The sequence below is a fragment of the Glycine soja genome, chromosome 8, assembly GCF_004193775.1.
Source record: "Glycine soja cultivar W05 chromosome 8, ASM419377v2, whole genome shotgun sequence".
Classification (NCBI taxonomy): domain Eukaryota; kingdom Viridiplantae; phylum Streptophyta; class Magnoliopsida; order Fabales; family Fabaceae; genus Glycine; species Glycine soja.
Genome location: NC_041009.1, coordinates 211773 through 234691, shown reverse-complemented (window position 1 = coordinate 234691; position 22919 = coordinate 211773). Strand labels below are relative to the sequence as shown.

Here is a 22919-nt window from a genome sequence, read left to right as displayed (position 1 = left end):
CTCTATGAAAGGACAAAAATGAAATTTCGCTGTTTTGCTGGATGCACAAAGCAATGCCCTATATTTTTTAGTAACGGGGCCTTAAAAGCCCAAAACAACAAAATATCTACAAAAACATGCTTGCTTCCTGCACCCTCTTTTGGCTTCTGGATTGGTCAACTTGGAAGGTAAGAAAAACATTCCAAAAAGGTGCAGGAAGCAATTTTTGAGTGCAGGAAGCAATAGCCTAGCCGGGGAATGAGCATATATACCTAAATACTAACATTGTTATATATATGTATAGCTTTGAGCATGGGGGTGCTTGATTTTCTATTGTTTATGCACTGTTTTAGTGTTTTTCCTTTAGCCTCCAATGTTTTTGTATGTATCTGCTGAGCATTTTCAATGAACAATCTGTTGACCAAAAGAAATGCTTGCAGAAGATAGAAGTTAAAATTGAATAAAGCAGAACCTTCCAGAAAACAAAAAAAATCCTTGCAATTTCTTTTTATTATCATTAATAATCCCTGTACTCGATCTTGTATTTTAGAGTTGAATCTATGATAAGCTATATACATGATACATCAGTATGAAGCTAAGAGCCCGAAACCACCTTGTACAAGGTACTTTGTAGCGATGACACAGAATCAATAGCAGACTTTGTAAGCCAGCTAATCCCCACTTTAAGCCTATGTTCATCCGTTGGTAACCTGATCAAATAAGCTATCTTCCTCGCTGCAAAACAGAAAAAGCTCAAACTTGTTTTTTGTCTTTATTTTATTTTATAACCAACATAATGAAGAATGACGCATGGGCCCAACTTACCAGTATGACCAACAGAACCTTCTAGGGTCAGCCCATCAATAAAACTCGGAGAAATGGCAGCATCATTTCTTCCCAAGGTCATCATCTCACCTAGATTCTGAAACCTGGCACTCCCAATACAGAATAATTAAACAAACTGAATGCAACAGTACCTAAATGGTAAAAGTGGACGCCCATTGATCGCAGCCCACAAATTCCAACCAGTGAAGTCTGCTTGCTGAAATGCAACCTGCAAGGTAAAGGAAACAATCAGAAAATAAATATGATGATATCCTCAGAATTATATACATGCCATAGTAATTATTCGCATAGGATATCAAGCAGCAGTTAAATCTGTGCAGTGGCTGGAAGGATCCTTCCATTTGAATCCCTTAATGCAAAGGAGTCACCAAGGGCAAATATCCGGGGGTGACCCTTGACACGAAGTTGTTTCATCTGTTTCAGCTTGTCCTCGGGCATTAAGTGGAATTGCAAATGGTACATCTGAAGGTTCCAGCTGAGGAAGAGGAGGCTTGGTTCCAGCAGTCCACAATACCAGATCTGCTTCAACGATTTTACTTTGCATTCCCCTTTCAGCAGGTTGTAGCTCCAATATATATTTCTCAAAATCAGGCACTACTTCAGTACTATTTTCATCTGCCCCTGTCAGGGTATCTGAAGACTCTAATTCACTGAGCCTCTGAATACAGCAGACAAAATAACCCAATAAAAGTTCGACTTTTCTTGATGAAAGAACCTAACATCCATAGAACAATGTTTCCTTTCAGAAAACATAAGCATTACTTGTTTTAACATTGGTAATAGAACTAGGCAAGAGGAATACAATTGAATGACAAGCAAAAACTAAAGCAGCCATATTTGTGGAAACGGGTTAGTTGCATGCTGGAGAAGCTTCAAAACATTGAAGTGGCACCCATGTAGCATTCAATTATGGCTAATGCTTATATGATTGCAAGAAATCTATTTAAAAATGGGTGTTAAGAGTTAACTATAGAATAGGAGTGAAGTTACGTGAAAAGAAATTATATAATTCCAAACTGCTCAGAATTTCTTCTTCAGAATATTTTAGGCAAACAGTTAGGTTTATATTACTATGCAGCTCTCTATGTCTTGAGAAAATACAAATAAGTCCCTATGGTTTAAAATTTGTAATAGCTAATAAGAGTACTTATTATGCACAGACAACAACCATGCCTTATCCCACTAGGTGAGGTCGACTATATTAATCACACAACACCACTAGAGTACTATTATAGTGTCAAAAAAATAATTGAAAAATTATAGAGATTCACCTACAAATTTCAAGGTACAGGGACCTATTTGATTTTTTTTTTTTTAAAAAATAAAATTATATATATATAGGGGCATACCAAATAATTAATCAAAAAATTATTAAGTCCTTATAAAAGACTAAAATACTAAACATGTTTACTTAGGCATCATGAGGCTTACAAAGAAAATGGTTTTCAATCTTAGCTATGTCCAGCTAAAAAAAGAAGCAACACTTAATTTGAGCAAGGATCATCTTGCGTTTATATATAATTGGGTTACATTTCTTCAACCCAGGCAATAAATGATCACATTTTAATTTAAACATATGTTTTTTGAAGTTATTAGACAATTTAAATTTTATTCAACATCTTAAAAAATGGTTGCACATAAAGCTCTAAATATCTGGCTTCACTCCGTTAAATTTTATTAACATGAAATAGGGAAAAATAATTATTTGAAGATAGCAGTGAATCTCACAGTCTTCCATAGAAGGAAATACAAAGCCAGCATCGTATTCATAGTGAACCATCACCTAATTGCATGTGATTTTCTGAGTTGTACAAAACAGATATTCAAGTTCCAATAAGCATAGAATATAAAATCTAACCAACTTACTTTTAGTGCAACTTCCCTATTGCCAGGTTGGGCATTTGGGCAAATCATTGTTTCAACATTAATAGCTCTCACAATTCCTCTATTTTGTAATCACTCTGCCAGTGTTGCAGCCAATTCAACTCCAGAGTAACCACAACCAATAACAGCCACACTAATTTGAAAGTCCTTACCAAAGGTCTTTCTCTCTAATTTTGTTAATTTATCATTGACTTTCTGTAACAAGAGACAAGCATGTAAAATCAATGAAGTATAAAGATTGCAAGATATAGACTGTCCTAAGATATTAAATAATTAAGAGCACTCACAGGTGCATCTTCTAGCATTGAGAAAGGAATTGCAAATTCTACTGCCCCTGGTACAACATCCAGTTTAGATTCAGCTCCCAACGCAAGAACCAGCCTGGCTGTCCAGTGTGAAGAAATGAAAAAGTTAAAACCAACAGATATGATGCAATTCTATTTACCACAACACTACAAATGTATTTCTATTGCATTCAACAATAAACAAATTCATTTTTATTTTACAGATGATTTAAGTACACAAAGGAGCATTTCAGCAAACTACATCAAAAGATCCTACCCAAACATTCTAATCAGCATTCAGCATCAAGAAGCATCAACTTATGCATGGTCACAAGAAAATACCAGAAAAAAATACACGTGTAGTATGCTACCCATCAATTACACCAGAAAAAAATACAGATGTAGTATGCTACCCATCAATTACAAATTGAAGAAACTAGGCCAATATGCAGAACATGGAGCCAGCAAAAAACATATCACATTAAGCAGTGAATAAAAAATAATTGTTCCCAGGCAACAGAGGTACTTAAACAGTGCATATTGTACCAGTCATATTCAACAAGAAGGCCACTTTCAAGATGAACAGTTCCTCCACAACTAGATGCTTTGGATCCATTCATTCCCCAATGATCAGAGGGATTCAAAACTTTTACTCTGTCTTTGAAAAACTGCACACTAGTATTTGCCAGCAAATCTGAGAAAGGAGGAGCTATTTCCCATTTGTCCACTTCTGCATGTCATTAATGTAGTTCTGTTGAATCACTTTGGAATAAAGAAGAAACTGCAATTGTTGTTTAGGTTTAATAATGCATACCTCCGGATAGAAGCTCATACAACATTGGCTTGAAAACAAAACATTCAGACTGGTCAACAAGAACAATCTGCTCCATATTCGATAAAGAATTTATTTTATTAAAACATCACAAGTAAACAAAAAGTGTACAGAAAAACTGTTAGGAATTAGGAACCAAGCTCTAAACGTGCCACTGAGAACATGCACCAACAACCCAAACACAGGAGCAACCCACCCAAGCACTTGGTGGATTACATCTAACCAAATCTGTTTGAAGCGCTGAGTTGGCAGGTCCTTATTGGTGGAAGGAACCATGCTGTCTTCTGCTTGTCTCCATCTTCTTTGTCGCACCATGCATTCTGTTATTTCATGTCTATACTTTCTGTTATTCCATTTCATGTATTCCTTATCTCGTCATTCTTGTATGATGCTTATAAATACCACTAGTATGTAATGAAGAGGCAGCATATGAATAAGAAAATCTTTTTCTTCTCTCTTTCTTTCTTTGGGAGGTCCCTAGTCCTCGAATTCTAGGATAATCTTTGTTGTGTTCATAACATTTGGTGCTTTCATCGAGCTCCAATGGCGGACGACGAATCTTCCTCAGACCGATTGGACCGCCTCAAGGCTGCCATTGCCGATCTCGCTGCAGCTCAACTCCACTCTGCCGTGACTCTTGTCTCCATGGTCTCCAAACTTGATGCCATTCTTCTGAAATTGCATATCCCGATAACCAGCCACCACTTCTCATCTTCTTCCTCCACGCAGTCACCACTGCCGCCTTCACTTTCCATATCGACTCCGCCTCCATGCTCCACACACATGTAACCAAGTCCCACACCATTACCGGCTCCACTTTCCATGCCGACTGCACCTCCATGCCCCATGCCGATGCAACAAAGCCAAGCACCCATGCCTGCTCCTCACCTTGCCGCCAACAGCAAGCACCACATGCCCCACACGCCGTCCTCCGTCTTCAACCAACTCGGCCAGGCACGTGCCGTTGTTTCCCTCGACAATCTCTTAAGTGTTGTTGTTCATTATGGTCGTGCAGCGGCTCCACATGACAAGCTTTTGGAAAATAGAGACATGGCACTGTTTGAGATGGGAGTTGAGTCCTATGGGTCTGCCATGGTCGCACGCAAGCGCCAACCAGCTGCTTTTGCACTATGGACGGCTGCTAAACCAAATGAGTTTCGCCGGGACAGACCTTGGGATCCTGGTATTACTTTTGGAAGTCATGGTTTGAAGCCCCAACACCTTGAGGACAAGGTGTTTTTGATGGGTCAGGGAATGTTAGGAATTAGGAACCAAGCTCTAAACGTGCCACTAAGAACATGCACCAACAACCCAAACGCAGGAGCAAACCACCCAAGCACTTGGTGGATTACATCTAACCGAGTCTGCTTGAAGTGCTGAGTTGGCAGGTCCTTATTGGTGGAAGGAACCTTGCTGTCTGCTGCTTGTCTCCATCTTCTTTGTTGTGCCATGCATTCTGTTATTTCATGTCTATACTTTCTGTTATTCCATTTCATGCATTCCTTATCTCAGCATTCTTGTATGATGCTTATAAATACCACCTAGTATGTAATGAAGAGACAGCAGATGAATAAGAAAATCTCTTTTTTCTCTCTTTCTTTCTTTGGGAGGTCCCTAGTCCTCGAATTCTAGGATAATCTTTGCTGTGTTCATAACAAAAACCTAACAATTAAGTCACCAGGCATGGATATAAGACATCGTAATCATAGTTGTGAGAGAAGAAGAAAATAATTTCTGATCAAACAGTTATTCACAAATGTTAAAGATACTGCTGTGATTCTTTTTCCTTTTTTTTCATTAGTGAATGTGTTGAGACAGCCTTTCATCCAACAAGAGGCTCCTAAGTTCCTTCTATCATGGCTTTAATATCAACTGCCATGCAATTGAATGAATTGAACTGGAGGATGATCATGATCTAATGAATGTAAAAGAAGGCACTAGAACTTACCAGTTAACAGCTTTAGGTAAAGGAAGACTATATAACTGAACATAAGGGAGATAGTTTTAGCTGATATAGGAGAATAAAATGTTATTTATTAAGTCAAAATAACAGTGAGCTAAAGACTAAGTGAATATATCTTCTCGTGTTATCATTGGTTCATGAAATTTAGAAGCATATTTTAAGTTTAAGATGATTATGAATCTGAACAAGCAGAGTAAATTTTATGGGTTTAAATAAATTTTATGGGTTTAAATGCATATTGCATCAGTAGTAACACGCATTTACATGTCCGTTGCATTAAAAAAAATACAGATACTGACTGTATGAGCACGAACTATCAAACCAAGAGACATCAGCAACCATAGAAACCTGCTAGCTGACATGAAATGAAATTCCATAAGAGAGAGTGATTTTGAAGACAACTTACCTGTGTTTTTTTATCATCAGGCCACTCCAATGATTCCAACCTTAAAGCAGTATATAAGCCACCAAATCCACCACCTAATATGCACACCCTGGGTTCTGCAATCAGATAATTCTTTTCCAGTGAATTCAACAATGAAATTTCAAATAAACCTGGAACGCATGTTCCCCGGGCCAATCACGCATGCAAATGGATTCTATATCCAAAAGAGAAAAAGTAAGGCTTCGAAAACCTTGTTATCAGGCCACGCGAAATTCGTAGGCTCCTTTTCGGCTTCGGATATCTCCTCCACAGCACCTCCAGTGCCGCCATTTTCTCCCGAAGCGAAAAACCGCAATTGCAATCGTTTCCTGAGAGAGCTTGCGAACAAGGAGGAACCGGCTCCCCTGCTCCTCCGAAAACTCGGAAATAGCGCGCTCCATTGCTTCGCTCCGCCTGAAACCACAAAGAGAATGCTGATGCAATGTAATAATTATTAAAAGTAAGGGGAAAAAACACGATAATTTTCCCTCGGTTTTCTCAGATTCCAAACAAGTAGTTGTGTGTGGATGAGATGATGAATGAAAATCGACGACGGTAGGAGAGACCGGTGCAGCTAAAGCAATGTGCAACATTGTAATCTGAAAAGCGGATAGTTGCAAGCTTTGCTGCTGTTCTGCCTCCACCATTTCTCTCTCTTGCCTTGCTCTTTTTTTTCCATTAAATTTCCTTATTACTTTTAAGATCTTATTTCATATTCTTCTCAAGTTATTTATTTTCGGATCAAATTCATTTTTTCTCTAAATGTATAGATGGGATGAAAATGTAGACCGTTTTTGGATGTTAATTCTTTTGTTAGATGAAAAATGTCAATATTTTTTATTGAAAAAAAATGTGATAATTTATTTTGGACCCTAATCGTAAGTAAATTTTATTTGACCAAAATGTCAATAAATTATTATTATTAAATAAAAATGTCAATAATTTTTTTTATTGAACTTGAATATCATCGGTTGACTAATTTGTTAGATTCAAAATTTCGTTTCATTTAAGGATAAAATATAATTATTAGTAAATTTTTATAATTTTTAATCGTTTCAAACATAACATTATAATAATTACTTAAAAAATATATATTGACAAATATAATTTAAAATAAGTATAACAATCCAAAATAAACTTGATAACAGAATATCAATCATTACAACTTTTTTTAAATTATAATAATTAGTCACCATCTATTATAAATAAAAGATAAATTTATCTCATATTTCACTTTTTCTGATCTTGACTATTTATTAATGGTGACGGATCAAATGCACTCTTTATACTTTTGAGGACTAAATTTTATTTTTTCATCTTTCAAAGACGCATTTGTCAACGGAGTGGGAAAATGAAAAATCAAGAAAATATTATATGACAAATATGCCCCTATATTGATAATTAAAGATGCTTATGTTTGACAATTATTTCAGTAACAAATTCATCATTCTATGTCATATGAACTATTTTATTGACGGTAACAGACGGAATGTTTGTCGCACTTTTTACATTTTCAGGACTAAATTTTGTATTTTCATATTTCAGGGACACATTTGTCAACGGAGTGAGAATACAAAAAGTCAATAAAATATTATATGATGCCCACGTTGACATGTCAGTGACAAATTTAGCACTCTGTGTCATGTAAACTATTTTATTAACAATGAATGCGAATGCTAATGGCCAGATATATTTGTTGCACTTTTTATACTTTCGATGATTAAATTTTGTATTTTCATCTTTTGTCAATAAATTATACATCCATACACAAAAGTGATTATTTACTTTTTATTTTCACGGTTTTACTCTTTACATTATTTATTATTATTGTATTATTTAAATATTACACTTCAAAATATTTTATCTATTACATTAATCAATATAATGAAGGTATGACATATACTACTACTTTGTTAATAATAATAAAAACATATAAAGCATCTTATAAACATATTCACATTAATCATTTTACATTAATTTCTATAATATATAATCTTTTCCAACACTTATGATCAATAACACAGTTTGACAACTCTCCGTTAGCTTTTGTTAACATATCCGTAATGAAATTGGAGGGATCGATATGAAACGGAATAAAAATATAATTTTATTACTTGGACATTTTATAACAGAATAAAACAAATATTTCATTCCATTGTTTATAAAATGAACAAAATAAAACGAATCATAACTTTTTAAATTCCATATTCTTCTTATTTTAAATATATTGACGTCAAGAAATTTATCATTAGGTTTAATTTTGCATCAACGCATCCTAAAATTGAGAAGTGAAAAATTATGGTTAATAATGAAATGGTTTATGATCCATCTACTTTCAGTGTGTTTCGTTCCTATTTTTACAAACTAAACAATGAAACACAAGTTACCCTTCCACTCCACCCTTCCGTGTTTCATTCTCTTCCATCAATCCAAACATAACTTCAAAAGTATTTAATACATACACATTGTTAGGACTTTAATTCGTTATTACCATTTTTTTTCCTGATAATTCATTATTATCGATTAAGTTAAAATAAAAATTCCTAGTCATATTCTATAATATTATATCAGTAAACTCAAAAACTAACATAAAAAGTAATTTATTGATAAGCTACCACCAAAGGTTTGATTAATTAATATTTTGTTGCTCTAATCTATTTCGTGGTTTCGAATTTGAGCTGGTATATACAATTGCGTTACCTACTTATAAAGAAAATTTTATCATCTATAAAAATCATCCTCAACTTAAGTAAAATTGCTTTTCATAAAAAATTCTTACAGTTTCATAAAAAAATCAACTAATAAACTAGTCTAACTAACTTCTTAGTGACTCAGCAAATACACTATCGATGTGTATTTATTAAAGGCTCCTTGCCTTTAAAATATTAATCAAAACATCAATACATTTCATTAAATATTTTGAATTATGCAAAATGATAAATAGTAAACATTAAATATATATTTTTATCCTCACAAGTCACAACTCACAAGGGATACTTCCTGCAATAAAACCATTCCAATTTCACAATTAAAAATATTAAATATATTTCATTAATGTTTTTAATGAGGGGTATTTGTTGAATGATTTGGTGTAATTTTGACTCAAAATTAGTCCAAACAAAAAAATAAATTAAGTGATGTGTGTGTTTGGTTTAATTTAAATTATTTATTATTAATTGAACAAAACTTAAATAATAACTGGTTTAACCAACAACAAAAATTTTAACAATCAAATCCAAGGTAAAACAATAATTATTCTAAAGCTGAATAAACCTTGAATAATATTTATTCGACTTAAAAATAATTATTCAATTTTAAGAGTAAAAAAAATATAATGCTTGTTTCCAAATTTCAATGATCGGACAAAATAATAATAAAATAACATTTATAATACTTGTTTTCAATCATAAAAATTTAAAAAGTAAATATTTAAGAACAAAATATTAATTGCAACAATGATTTCTAAAAATACTCAGAGTGTGGTTTGATTTGGTTTGATTTTCATGTTACAAATCAAATTAAATTATTTAAAAAATAAATAAACCAAATTAAATCAATAACTATAAAAAAAATTATAATTATAAAAAGTTTACATCATCATTTAATCACAACTTATCATATATAATAAAATATTTAATTTTTATGATAATTATCTTAAATGATATCAAAGATGAATTATAATTGAATGATTAGTAAATAATAAATATTATTAAATAATTTTTTCCTCACAATAGGATAAATTGCTAGTATAATAAAAACCATTTCAATTTTAGGACACGGCTGCCTATCCCCTTGCGATCGAAGAGAGATGGGGGACGGAAGTGGGAACCGGTGGAGCAGGGCGGAGTGGGTGCAGCAGTACGATCTCTTAGGCAAAATCGGAGAAGGCACTTACGGCCTCGTCTTCCTGGCCCGAACCAAAGGCACTCCCTCCAAATCCATCGCCATCAAAAAGTTCAAGCAATCCAAGGACGGCGACGGCGTCTCCCCCACCGCCATCCGCGAAATCATGGTAATCTATTCCTAACGTAACCTTTCCCTTTCCTCTTTCAACGCAGTTCTTCCTTCACTCTTTTTTTTTGTTATTGCAGCTGCTCAGGGAGATTACGCACGAGAACGTCGTCAAGCTCGTCAATGTCCACATCAACCACGCCGACATGTCGCTCTACCTCGCCTTTGATTACGCCGAGCACGATCTCTATGTCGGTATATCGTTCTATCGAGAAGCATTTTTCCTTTTTTGTTGAGTGTGAAATAAATTGCTGTGAAAAATGTGGCAGGAAATTATTAGGCATCACAGGGATAAACTCAACCATTCCATTAACCAATACACTGTTAAGTCTTTGCTCTGGCAGTTGCTCAATGGACTAAGCTATCTGCACAGGTCTGAACAATTACTGAATTTGAACCTCGCTCGTGTTTTTTTTTTTTTTTTTTGTGTTTCTTTTGTATATAGACTTAATATTTTGCCTTCTTTTTTTTATTGTTGCGTAGTAATTGGATGATACATCGAGATTTGAAGCCATCGAATATATTGGTATGGTTTTGGCTGCCTCCTTGCTGCTGTACATTGACTCGTTTTTTTAATGCTAGCTATGTATAGTCATTAGTATTTCGAATTTCACCTTTGTTTCTCAATTTTGACCAGTGCTCTTCATTTTTTCGTTAAATGAACTTTCTCTGGCCAGGTTATGGGAGAAGGAGAGGAACATGGAGTTGTTAAGATTGCTGACTTTGGACTTGCGAGGATATATCAAGCTCCTCTGAAGCCGTTATCTGATAATGGGGTATGGCTCAGGCTATTGTATTCTTAGGATTTAAGAAACCAAAGTCTGGCTAAGCATATAATGTATAGACAGGAAATCATTAGAATAGAGGTGCATACTGTCCCAGCTTTTTTCCACAAACAGAATGATGGATATGTTGGTTTGAAGTTTACCTTCTTGAACAACCTTGTCTGCTAGCGTTCTCTAGTGTTTTGATTCCCCACACATGGGATGCTTAAACATCGATTGTTTGCTTTCATCTGTACTCCTCAATTATCAGCTTGTCATGTGTTTTGATTATTTGGTCCTGAATATAAGAGATACTAACATGCAGGTTGTTGTAACCATTTGGTATCGTGCACCCGAGTTGCTTCTTGGAGCAAAACATTATACTAGTGCTGTTGGTATCCTTTTATTGAAGTTTTACTTTCTCTGTGTTGGGTATCAAGGTGATTTTTTTTTTTTCATTCATATTTGCCAGTCAAGGAATTTCCATGCTCTGGCACAGTTAGCTTCAGAGTTACATGTTTTGTGGTTCTGTTGTTATCCCTAGTTTGACTTGAGACACCTGCTTAAATGAGTTATGATTTCACTGAATTGGAGATGTCCACAGAATTGACATAATATTTACATTTTAATTTATCCGTTTGGATGTTGGGGGAAGCTTCCACTATGGTACACATAATCCACATTTTAAACTAGTAGCATATAGTAACTGAATGTGTCTGTAGCATTTTCCCACTATTCTAAAAGTGGTCCAGTACTCGAGTCATTTTTCCTTAAATATACATTTAGATATGTGGGCTGTGGGATGCATTTTTGCTGAGTTGTTGACCTTGAAGCCGCTATTTCAAGGGGCAGAAGTCAAAGCTACATCAAATCCCTTTCAGGTACTTGGTGCAATAACTTAGAGCTTTCTGATTCTGTAGTTGAATTCTGTGCCATTGATTTATTTTTGTTTAGGTTGGTGTTGAAGTAATTTTTATATTAGTGTAGTCTTTGCCTTTTGGATTTTGTATAATTGTTGTTCTCTCTGTGCAGCTCGACCAACTTGACAAGATATTTAAGGTTTTAGGTAATTTATCTTCTTAGAGTTTTTCTTTTTCCCTGCTGGTGGACATTCATTCTGTTGATGAATATTCTAGAGCTATATCACAGGACATTGTTACTGTGCCAGGCCATCCCACATTAGAAAAGTGGCCTTCCTTAGCAAGTCTTCCACATTGGCAACAAGATGTGCAACATATACAAGGACACAAATAGTAAGATCTTTTGATATTATTGTAGGTGATGCTGTCAATTTTCATTACTAATGTGATTATACAATTATATATTTATATGTAGGAATCATCTTTTCCTTTAGTATGTAGTCCTTCTTTACTTCCTCCTTTACTACTCTATTACTCTTTGAATTTTAAAATTAAATTGATTATTTTCTACCGTGAAATTAATGGATTTTCTCTTTCTTATGTGTGTAAAGTGATAATGCTGGTCTCTATAATGTTGTACACCTGTCTCCAAAAAGCCCCGCATATGACCTCTTGTCAAAGATGCTTGAGTAAGTATTTTCCTTCTTACATTTTAAAATTTTTATTTTTGCTATGCCTATACAGAAACTTGAAAATTATGTGTTCCATTTTCCATTTGAGTAATACAAAATTGAACTCTAGGTGCAGTAAAATCACTTTTATATACTTGTGGTTTGTATTGACACCCCCTCGTAAAATAGTGGAGTGGATAAATGGGTCACAACATTTCTTTCCTTGCCCAGGCATTTATACGTAGAAGATGGGCTTGAGATTTTTATTACTTTTTGTAACTATATCATTATCACCTATTACCCCTGTTAACTTTTTGTTGCTTTAATGGCCACGATCACTAGTTTTTCAGTTTCAACCTCAGTCTATCTCTTCCTGATTTATGTCATTTGAATGATTTATTTTTCTTGTTGCTACACTAGTCAATCTGTTGAATACATGATAATCTTCCCAATTGTGAAAGGCTGTGATGCAGATGCTTTTAGTGTAAATTATTCACCATGTGAACCATAAATCTATTTGGCATCCAAATTCTAGGAATTTGTTGATATTAACAATGAATTCAAAGGCCCATTCTACTACCCTAGATATGTCTTAAAATCTGGATTAAGGACCTAACTGAACCCTACAAACCTGACTTGTAAGGTGATGACTACTCAAACTTTTATAAGCTCTATTTAAGCCATATCTCTAGTTGATGTGAGACTAAACACTACCCTTGAGGTTGCAATTAAGGTGGCCCTCTAAGAGGCTGCAACTAAGGCGTGGTAAGGGTGACCACAATTAAGACGACTTTCTAACTCTCTTCTTCATGCTCAGGGCTACTAGCTTGGAGTGTAGCAATGCAAGTGTCCCAATGATGTATCTAGGATAGACTTTGAAACCATCTTAGAATATGAGCCAAGGACCTAACTCAATCTCATAAAACCGACCTGTAAGGTGAAGACTATTAAGCTTTATAAGCTCCATTTAAGCCATATCTTTAGTTGATGTGAGACTAAACACCACTCTTGAGGTTGCAATTAAGGCATTCCTTAAAGAGATTATAACTAAGGCGGGCTAGGGATGACTGCAATTAAGGTGGGTTTCCAGTATCTTACAATAATTTACAGCATCTGAAATTATCTGAGGATTAGTTTCCATATTTACTTACATTTCATGATTTGTTTCTTTATTTAATTAGGATTATAATTTAGTATTAGTATGAATAAGGGTTAGTGCTATATGTCTTTTTTAGCATATACAACTCATCATAACATATCAATATCAATTTTAGTGTATTCAATATCTTTCATCTTCTTTCCCTCCCTTTACCTAAAACCTCATAATTTCAACCCCCCCCCCCCCTCTTTTTTCCCTGCTCCTTTAATTTTTTTTTAAAAAATGTTAGGATAAGCCAACCATCCCCAAAGCTTAAGATTTTGAGAAAAGTCACGAGTATTTTTATATTTAACACTCCCCCAACACAAGTCCTTTAGATATGAAGTGTGGGCCATGCACAATGGAGACAGTAATGATTGAACTCTAGACCACTGAATCATAGAGGCTCTAATAGTATGTTATAGACTAACTATCTCAAAAGCTTAAGCTTTACTATGAAGGCACATTAATGTTTTTACATTTAATAACAGATTGTGTATTTATGTGCAGATATGATCCTCGTAAGCGTTTAACAGCAGCACAAGCTTTGGAGCATGAGTAGGACTTCTTCTCTTCTCCTTCTTTGTTCTTGTGTGTATTTTGTGTATCTAACCGTGAAAAGTATGATTTAAGCTTTTTAAGTTATTGGTTTTTCAATGTTTACTGAAATCTTCACTTAGTTTTACATTTTTTCCCCTTTTATATTGTATTTCTTGATATATGGTTGCCATCTTGTTGTCCCCTATGGTGCACTGAAAATGATGTGGTTGCCATCTTGTTGTATCAATATAGTTAAGGACTTTGCATTGTGACTTATGGTTATATTAGTTCCGTTTTTGTAGTTCAGCTGTTATCTGACAAGCATCCTTATGCTCTGTTTGCCAGGTATTTCAAAATTGAACCATTACCTGGACGGAAGTAAGATTCTTCTTTCCCACTTTTGGTTATTCTGGGTTGGCTTTTATTCTTAAGTTCAATGGATAAAACCTGTTCCTGTCATTCTTGATTACTTTTAATTTATTTAAAATTTTGATTGGAAGGTTTATAAACAAAAATATTCATGTAGTTATTTTGTGTTCTATAAAAAAGTTATCCTTGTCCTCATGAAGCACTATTCCGCCAATGTTTATTTTCTTTAACTGAACATTTCTGTAAAATCATGCTCAGTGCACTTGTACCCTGCCAACTTGGAGAGAAAATTGTAAATTATCCCACTCGTCCAGTGGACACCACTACTGATCTTGAAGGAACAACCAATCTGCCACCTTCACAAACGGTATGCAATGATGGTTGAAAATTTGTTGCTACTATATCATTCTAAATTGCAATTGTGCTTACTTAATACATCGTTGGCCTATCTCAATCTTGCAAGTCTTGTTATAGATTTAAAATTTTCATAGAGCTGGGCATGTCAAAATAGTGAAGGATATTTGTCCTTAAATCGTGATCATCTTTTAATGAAATTTTATCGACTTAAGTTTACTAGGAGCAATGAATATTAGAGAAATTAAGGATGTTCTTTTTTTATGGATAAGGCAGCATTTCATAATTGTAAGAGTATTGCATATTGCATCTTTAGAGAAATGAAGGATTATTTTCAAATGTTTGATGTACCTTCAATTGTGTACACACAATTTATGTTATGACTTTGGGTTCAATTCCTTGGTGGGTGGTTTAGTCAATTCCTCTTTGTTGCCACAATCATCCAAACAATATTTGCATGCAATATTGGTGAATAGAATACAAACGATTTTCTCTGAAAGCCATGCGGCTTCTTTTACATTAACTATCTCCCATTTCTTAAAAATATTTTATATTATTAATATTATTGCTTAAACTTAGTTAAATTCCTATTTGAATTTAGTTTTCTAATTTTTGAATTTTAACACCATATAAAATTAATAGACATAGAGATAATGTGTTTTGATTCAATTTTTTTTTTTGTAATTTCCTCTTTAATTTTAAAAAGCACTCTGTTTAATTTATTCCTATCTAATAAAATAGAATTCTCATTATTTGCAATGAATAAATTTCTCATCATACTTTTCTTAAGATATGTTATTTCACCATTGTTAAACAATATTGATATGTTTCTCCTATATTTTTTTTTTATTATTTATATTTTTAAATTTATGTAAAATTTAAAAGTACCCATGCATTAACTTGTTAGTTTTATATTTCTTTCAGATAAGGGATCTGCTTGGAGATTATGTAGATGATAATTAACATTAATAAAGTTCAATTACATGGTGCCATGATGTTTATGAAAATTTCAATGATTTTGCTATGTCTAATAGAACATAGTTGGCTTTTTTTACCATGTTGGCACAGTTCGAGTTCAATTTTTATTAGACTAGTTGAAACTTTTGCATTTATTATTAAATTAGAGCAAGTCCTTCATTTGTGGATTGGTAATGATAAGTCATAGTTGGTATTAATGAATATTGTGAAAAAATACATTTTATACATGTCATAGTTGAAAATTTTAAATATATATTATATTACAAAAGTTGTACACAAAAAATGACAACCTAACCCTTTATTATATCATGAGTTGTCCATGATCTACAACTTGCCTAGATTATTTATTTAATTAGATAATTGGTAAGCTTTTTAAATTTTAAAAAACATAAAAACCAAAAGTTATTTAAATTGTATGTCATTTGACTTGCTTAATTTTTAATTTACAACAACTCCGCAAGTCATACACGACATATACAACATACGTATTTCTTAATTTTGTATGTAAGTCTTAAAAACCCTTAACTAATGCAGAATCATTTGTAAAGAAAATGCTTAGTTCTACTTCTGCTAAAATGTCATTGCTTTCCCTTCCTGTAGAATGAAGTTTCATTTTCTTTCTCCTGCTTACTGGGTGTCTACTCAATGAGATTAAATTATTTCTATTTTTGGGTGTTGTCATCTAATGCTGTAGAATGAAAAACAAGATCAAGATATCAAAAGTGAAAATACTAATTCATAGGATGCTTTTCGACCCCATCTATTTAATCAACACAACACAATTACAAAATAAGACTTACTATAGTGGCATTTAGCTTCCAACTACAAAGGTTTCAACCAGTGTTATTAAACCTGGTTCGACTTGGTCGATAGGACTGGAAACCGGGCTTGTAGCCGGGTCAGTTTAGTTACTTGATCATTTTATGTTATCAACTCAGTGTCACGTTATCAAACAGGTCCCGAACTGGACTAAACTGGTGTATTCACTTGGACAGGACTGTATGGAAACCAGTTGAATCACTCCCCTCTGGTTTTTTCACGTTCTCATAGGCTGAATTCTGTGTCCCAAACTGTCTCAAGTGATTCGACCAGTGATCCCCATTGATTCAGTATCTTTACTGAGTCAATGACCAGTTCAGTTAACTATGGTTTCAACCAATTATAGAAGAATTTGCGACAATTGAATTCATCAACGATATACCTAAAAATGAACTTTTTGATATCTGGCCATAACTCCTCTTCTATCAACTAACCTATCCTGCTAGATATTTTGTCAACTACTTCAAAAAAAATTCTGATTTTTGTAGCTAAAATTTGGATAAAATCATACTTGTGAGCATCAACACCCTTTTAATTCATAAGTTTCAACTGCCTACACTTCTTGTGAAGTATTCACAATTTCTCCTCACAATATCTCAATCACAAAACATTTTTGTTTTCTCTAGACTGCCACATTTTGATCCCAGTGTTTTAAATCCTGTATAGTGGTGACTAGCTCTGAATGCTATAATGGGATCGGATTGCAGGATAGCTGCTGTACTATATACATATAAATTCTCAAAATGATAAAAATTACTCAAAATTCATGACATAATAGGCGTCTCAAACAGAACATACAAGTAAATACTAACAGAAGTCAAATACAAAATTCCTAGATAGGATTCATCAATTATCATTTTCTAAATCTAAATCTTCTTTATCATTTTCACTACTATTACAGTTGTAGATTTCATTTTTGGAAGTTGAAATCCCAAAAAATAACCCCCTAAAAAAGCCATAGCATTTTTGTTCGGAGGGTTTTTTCCGAAATCAACACATACTGCTGCTATCCTGATAGGGATAGTACTGCAGGAAGCAAAACGTGCTATTTGGATAGGTTGTTAGAAAAGAATAATATTGTTAGGATATTTTGTGATTCTGCTTATCTTTTTGTTAGTGTTGTCGGGAGTTTGTTCCCCAACACTCAGCTATATATATGTACGAAGGTGCTTCCCTTTGGAGGCATGAATGAATGAAATAACAGAGTTCCTCCCCTTAGCTTTCTTCTTCTTCTTCTTCTGGAGGTGCTGACCCTCGAAGTTCAGCAACCAAGCCGCTGCACGTAACAATTTGGTGCTCTCAACACTAACAAAAAGATAAGCAGAATCACAAAATATCCTAACAATATTATTCTTTTCTAACAACCTATCTAAATAGCGCGTTTTGCTTCCTGCAGTACTATCCCTATCATATCCTGTCTGCTACAGCTGCTATTCAGCCCACTAATTGGTCTGCTATACTAATCCTCTCTGCTATGGAAGCCACTGTAGTGGCCAAGGGCCGCTCCATTCTACTGAACTGCTATAGGACACTATTTAAAGCCCTGTTTTAATCAACAACTTGTGTTTACACGATAAAAAATGAGAGCATTTTTGAAAAGATGATGGTGCAGATTTTTCTGCATTGGACTGAAGATTTAATATTTGCTTTCTCTTTTTTGTCTTTTGCCCAAATATCAGGTGGATGGTGTGAACATTTAACTGTCAAAATTGACTGTTAAATTGGATAGGAAGGGAAAATTACAATGAATTGTGTTAAATTATGGTATATTATGCTTAATTTAATATGTAAGGATGAAAGTGCAACTAGAGTAATAATTCAAAGATTAGGGTATAAAATGCTTTTCTTACCTTAAATTTTGAAATATTACAAAACTATGTAAGTCATCTATGCCATAATAGATTATATAATTTTTATAATTCTAAAAGTTATGCAATGTGTATGACATATGCAGCTGACTTAAAAATTATGTAAGTTGTATATGCCATATACGATTTATGTAAATTTTTATTTAAATATCTTTTCAATTTGAAAACTTATTATTTAATTATTTAATTAAATATGTAACACTGTCCAAGTGTCATATATTATGGATTCATGATAAAATAAAATTAAGTTGTCATTTTTCATGTATACAACTTTTGTAATTTAATTTAATTATGGAAGACTTGCACAAAATATATTTTCCTCATTAATCATCAAGACCGTTATAAATTTCCTTACAAAATTCATAGATGGTAGAGTAATAAATTCCAGACTTGCACTAGTTTGGATATTATACTAGTATAATTAAAAAAGGCAGATATAATTACTTAACTATTTATTAGTAATATGCCAACTGCCTTTTGTTCATATGATTGTCTGGTTCCTTGCTGAGCTTAAATATCTGTGTGTGTGAATAATATTAGGGTGAGCCTTGGTGATAAGGTAGCCTTGTGAACTAGAGGTTCAAATCCTGGAAGCATTCTTTCTGTTTGTGGGGTAAGACAGCATACATTTTCCCTCCATAGACCTCACTAGGTGGGAGCCTTGTGCTATGGGTCATCCGGTCATCCTGTATGTATGAATAAAATGCTGAGTGGGATTTGTGCATTTGATATCATTGTTCCTTTATGAAATTTAAGTTGCCTTGGTTTTAAAAATACCCATTTATGGTAAAGTATGGTTTTATACTAGCTTGTGCACAAGTTGTACGTGTAAACATGCTCTACTTCAGAGTTTTAATTGTTTAAATTTATTTCTTATTTCTTTTGAATCAGGTAAATGCAGTTTCTGGCAGCATGCCTGGTCCTCATGGGTCAAATAGATCTGTTCCTCGGCCAGTGAATGTTGTTGGAATGCAAAGAATGCCCCCTCAAGCAATGGCAGCTTATAATCTCTCATCTCAGGCAGCCATGGGAGACGGAATGAATCCTGGGGGTATCTCAAAGCAACGAGGTGTTCCACAGGCCCATCAGCCGCAACAGGTTTAGTGTTTCATGGGAATTGGGAAAGGGGAGCAAGGGTTTAACTTCTTTCTTTCTTTTGTTTTTTCCTTTTTGTGTTATTCAAATTTACTATGTTGAACAGTTGAGAAGGAAGGAGCAAATGGGGATGCCGGGATACCCTGCACAACAGAAGTCAAGACGAATATAAGGTAATGAAGTTTTGGACTTATGGCTCCACTTATTTGTGGCAATGGTGGTAGATTGGTAGTGGTAGCTGTCATAGATATAAACTTTGCTTTTTCATTGAATTGGGACTAGGTTGGGAGGGATACCTTTGAGGTGTGAATCATGTTGGCTGGAATAAGTTTTATGAGAGTTCTATGGGAAAATTTAAATTATGCTTGGATTTTGATTCTTGTGCTATGGTTCTTGAAAATTGTATGGGAATCTCAAAATCAACCATCACCTGATCCATCTCTTTACTAGTCACATGTTTTGTGGATTGTGGCAAACTTCAAATTCTACACATTCTTCATTTTATTATTCCAGCCAACATGATTGTACCTGTTGGAATACTTGAACTTAAGAGTTGGGAAACTCTTTATTTGCAAATAGCTAGTGAAATGTAATACATTGTCTCATGGTTAGGTTTCTGCTGGAAGAGAGACTACGTGAAGATAAATTTGGGGTCAATACTTCAGTGCCTGAACTCATGCAGGACATTTCTGGACAGGGTTTGTCTCAATACTTGCAAACCTCTCACTTTATTGCAATCAAAGATTGGGTGCATTCTTCTCTGGAATTTTGATGCTAAAATGCCAAATGTATGCTGGAACACCAATGAAGCCATAAAAGGGTATAAACGTATGAAAGGGTTAAGCTACTGTAAGCACATGTATATCATGATTATAACAATGCAATTCTATTGTATTTCTCAGCTTTTGGGCAAGATCAATGTCAGTGAAACCAAATGTTAATCATCCATTGGGTTTTCATAATGAAACTTTTCACGATTAAATTTATAATATGCTACTTTGTATTCGTCGAATATTTTGCCTCACATGATTGAAGATAGTTCAAATATCACTTGCCTTTGGTATTTCCGTTTTGAATTTTTATGTGATCACTGGAATCACAGACTTTTCACACTCAAGGAAACCTTACAGGTAACAGGTAACATTTTTCTTTATCCATAATTATTGAAGCTTTCTGTGAGTTAGATGTAAACTTTGTTCGGAGGCGTAGTAGTATGAAGTTATGAAATTGTTTTAATAAGTGTAGAAATAAATCTACAGAAAATGTATATTTTTCTGGTGCTACAGAGAAAATGTATATAATCTCATCTTACAATTAGTTATAAATAAATAAATACAAGAAAGATGATTTTTTCTTAAATGAGTTAGAATCCTTTGAAAAAATTAGTTCTGTATAACTTGTATTCAAACACTAAAAGAATGAACTGTGTATAACTCAAAGGTTTATGACTTTTCTCATAAACACACAGCCCATACGAACCCTTTCTTCACGTAAACTCCGTCACACACTAAAGCACTCTTTACCCTCACGAAACACACAATAGTTGTGCTCCCCTTTATTCTCCTACACGTATAGAGGTTCCATAAGACATACAAAATCATGGATGGAGCCCACACCCCTTTCCCTCTAAATGCTCCAACAACTTGTGATGATTTAGGGTTAGGTTTTCACATTAAAAATGATTATATAATCTTAAATAAAATAAGTTAATATATATATATTGTTTCTTATCATAAAAATTCGTTCTGATTTTTTTTTTCTTTTAAAATATTTATTTTGATCGTTTAGCTTAAATGACGATTAAAAATCATTTACAAAATATAAAATATTAATGACGTTATTTTCAAGTTGACAAAAGACAATCTTACTAATTTTTGTTAAAAACTATGCGTATTTTATATCGGAAGCAGTTATGTTTGAACTTATAAGACTATTGAAAATGACAAAATTTTCATTTAAGAATTTAATACAACTAAATATCTAAAACTCAAATTTGAGACTAATATTATTAATAGTCATACAAGATGGAAAATTCATTTATAATATGAGTAGATGAGATGTCGATTTTTGGATAAAAAAATGTCATCCATTTATGTTGTGAAAAGGGAGAAGAAATTCAATAAAGAAATAAAAAAAACCTTTAAAAAACTCTAAATTGATTAGATGGAATTAAAATAGAAAAAAGAAATAGCTAGATGAGTGGCTGTTTAGAGCTGCAAACAGTAGCAAGCAATTATATTCCGGAAAGAAATTCCAACTTGATGTGGGTAATGTTGTTGATGTTCTGACTCCAAAACAGGCCATTTACTTCTTCATTGCTGCTACAGAGCTGCACCTGAAAATGGATGCAAGAAAATGCAATCAAGGTTTTCGTGAAGACAAAAGGCCATAATTCATCAAGTTGAAGATAGCAGCATTTGGATTGGAATCAATCAGAACAAGTTGAAGAAAAAGGGATCATGAACAGGGTGTTTTTTTTATGTGGGGCTGGGAATAGGATCAAATGAAATTAAACCATTCCTATGTATTCACAGCCTTTAGAAAAAAAATTTAAAAAAAAAGGATTAATTTGAAAAGCCTTGTCTGTATGAAACAAACCAGGACTCTTTATTTGTAATTTCATATTAGACCATAGTTGGATCATTCCCATGTTTGACAATGCCAATCTTTATCTTACAATCCACCCAAGAGGGGATTTGAATTTGTAATCAAATATCTTCTATTCTCTATTGCGAAATTTTCCAGTTACATTGATCAATTGCTATTAGGAAAGCAATGCTATAATTTTTTATATACTGGAGAAAAACAAAAGATTGAAGAAAGAGATGAGTTTGCGGGAGTTATTTTAATTTATATAACTACGTGTAAATTAGATACGGTGGATTTTAATTTAGAATAAAGTACGTCAAATCCCAAAATACACATGCTAATTTGTTGAACCCTTAAGGCTTAAGGATACTGGAATAGAACTAGAATGAAATGAGCCAAAGTTAATACTACGCCCAGACAGTTTGTACTTGTAGGATATCCAACCAAACCCACGAGCATTCACCGACACAAAAATTCACAAGCATTTACTTGAATGTTTTTAATCTTTTTTCATTAATTAGTTATTGCATTGTTTACTTTTGAAATATTTGGTCACTAAACAATATAGATATTTATTTGTTTATAAAGAAAAATAATTTATTCATTTTGTTTTAAAGTGATATTATTAAAAGTTTATTCAAATATTAAGAA

At 33.6% G+C, this 22919-nt stretch overlaps 1 protein-coding gene and 1 pseudogene across 1 annotated transcript; one reads left to right on the top strand and one right to left on the bottom strand.

The window, feature by feature from the left end:
• Window positions 1-452: 452 nt before the first annotated feature.
• Window positions 453-6859, bottom strand: LOC114424707 (annotated as a pseudogene).
• Window positions 6860-9975: 3116 nt separating this feature from the next.
• On the top strand, window positions 9976-20726 carry LOC114420933 (cyclin-dependent kinase E-1-like). The gene is made up of 16 exons (XM_028386646.1): window positions 9976-10224; window positions 10304-10414; window positions 10493-10596; window positions 10707-10749; window positions 10901-10999; window positions 11313-11382; window positions 11774-11868; window positions 12020-12053; window positions 12156-12240; window positions 12459-12536; window positions 14167-14214; window positions 14542-14574; window positions 14824-14932; window positions 19476-19682; window positions 19786-19852; window positions 20292-20726. Exons 1-15 carry the CDS (start codon window positions 10021-10023, stop codon window positions 19849-19851), a joined length of 1386 nt encoding a protein of 461 aa, XP_028242447.1. The 5' UTR covers window positions 9976-10020; the 3' UTR covers window position 19852; window positions 20292-20726.
• The last annotated feature ends 2193 nt before the right edge of the window (window positions 20727-22919 follow it).

What these genes read in the sequence shown, in the direction of transcription:
- LOC114420933 (XM_028386646.1), top strand. Translation starts at nt 10,021, where the DNA reads ATGGGGGACGGAAGTGGGAACCGGTGGAGCAGGGCGGAGTGGGTGCAG. An exon ending in TGAAGCCATCGAATATATTG is followed by an intron (nt 10,750 to 10,900) that starts GTATGGTTTTGG and finishes TTCTCTGGCCAG; the next exon opens with GTTATGGGAGAAGGAGAGGA. An exon ending in GCACAAGCTTTGGAGCATGA is followed by an intron (nt 14,215 to 14,541) that starts GTAGGACTTCTT and finishes TCTGTTTGCCAG; the next exon opens with GTATTTCAAAATTGAACCAT.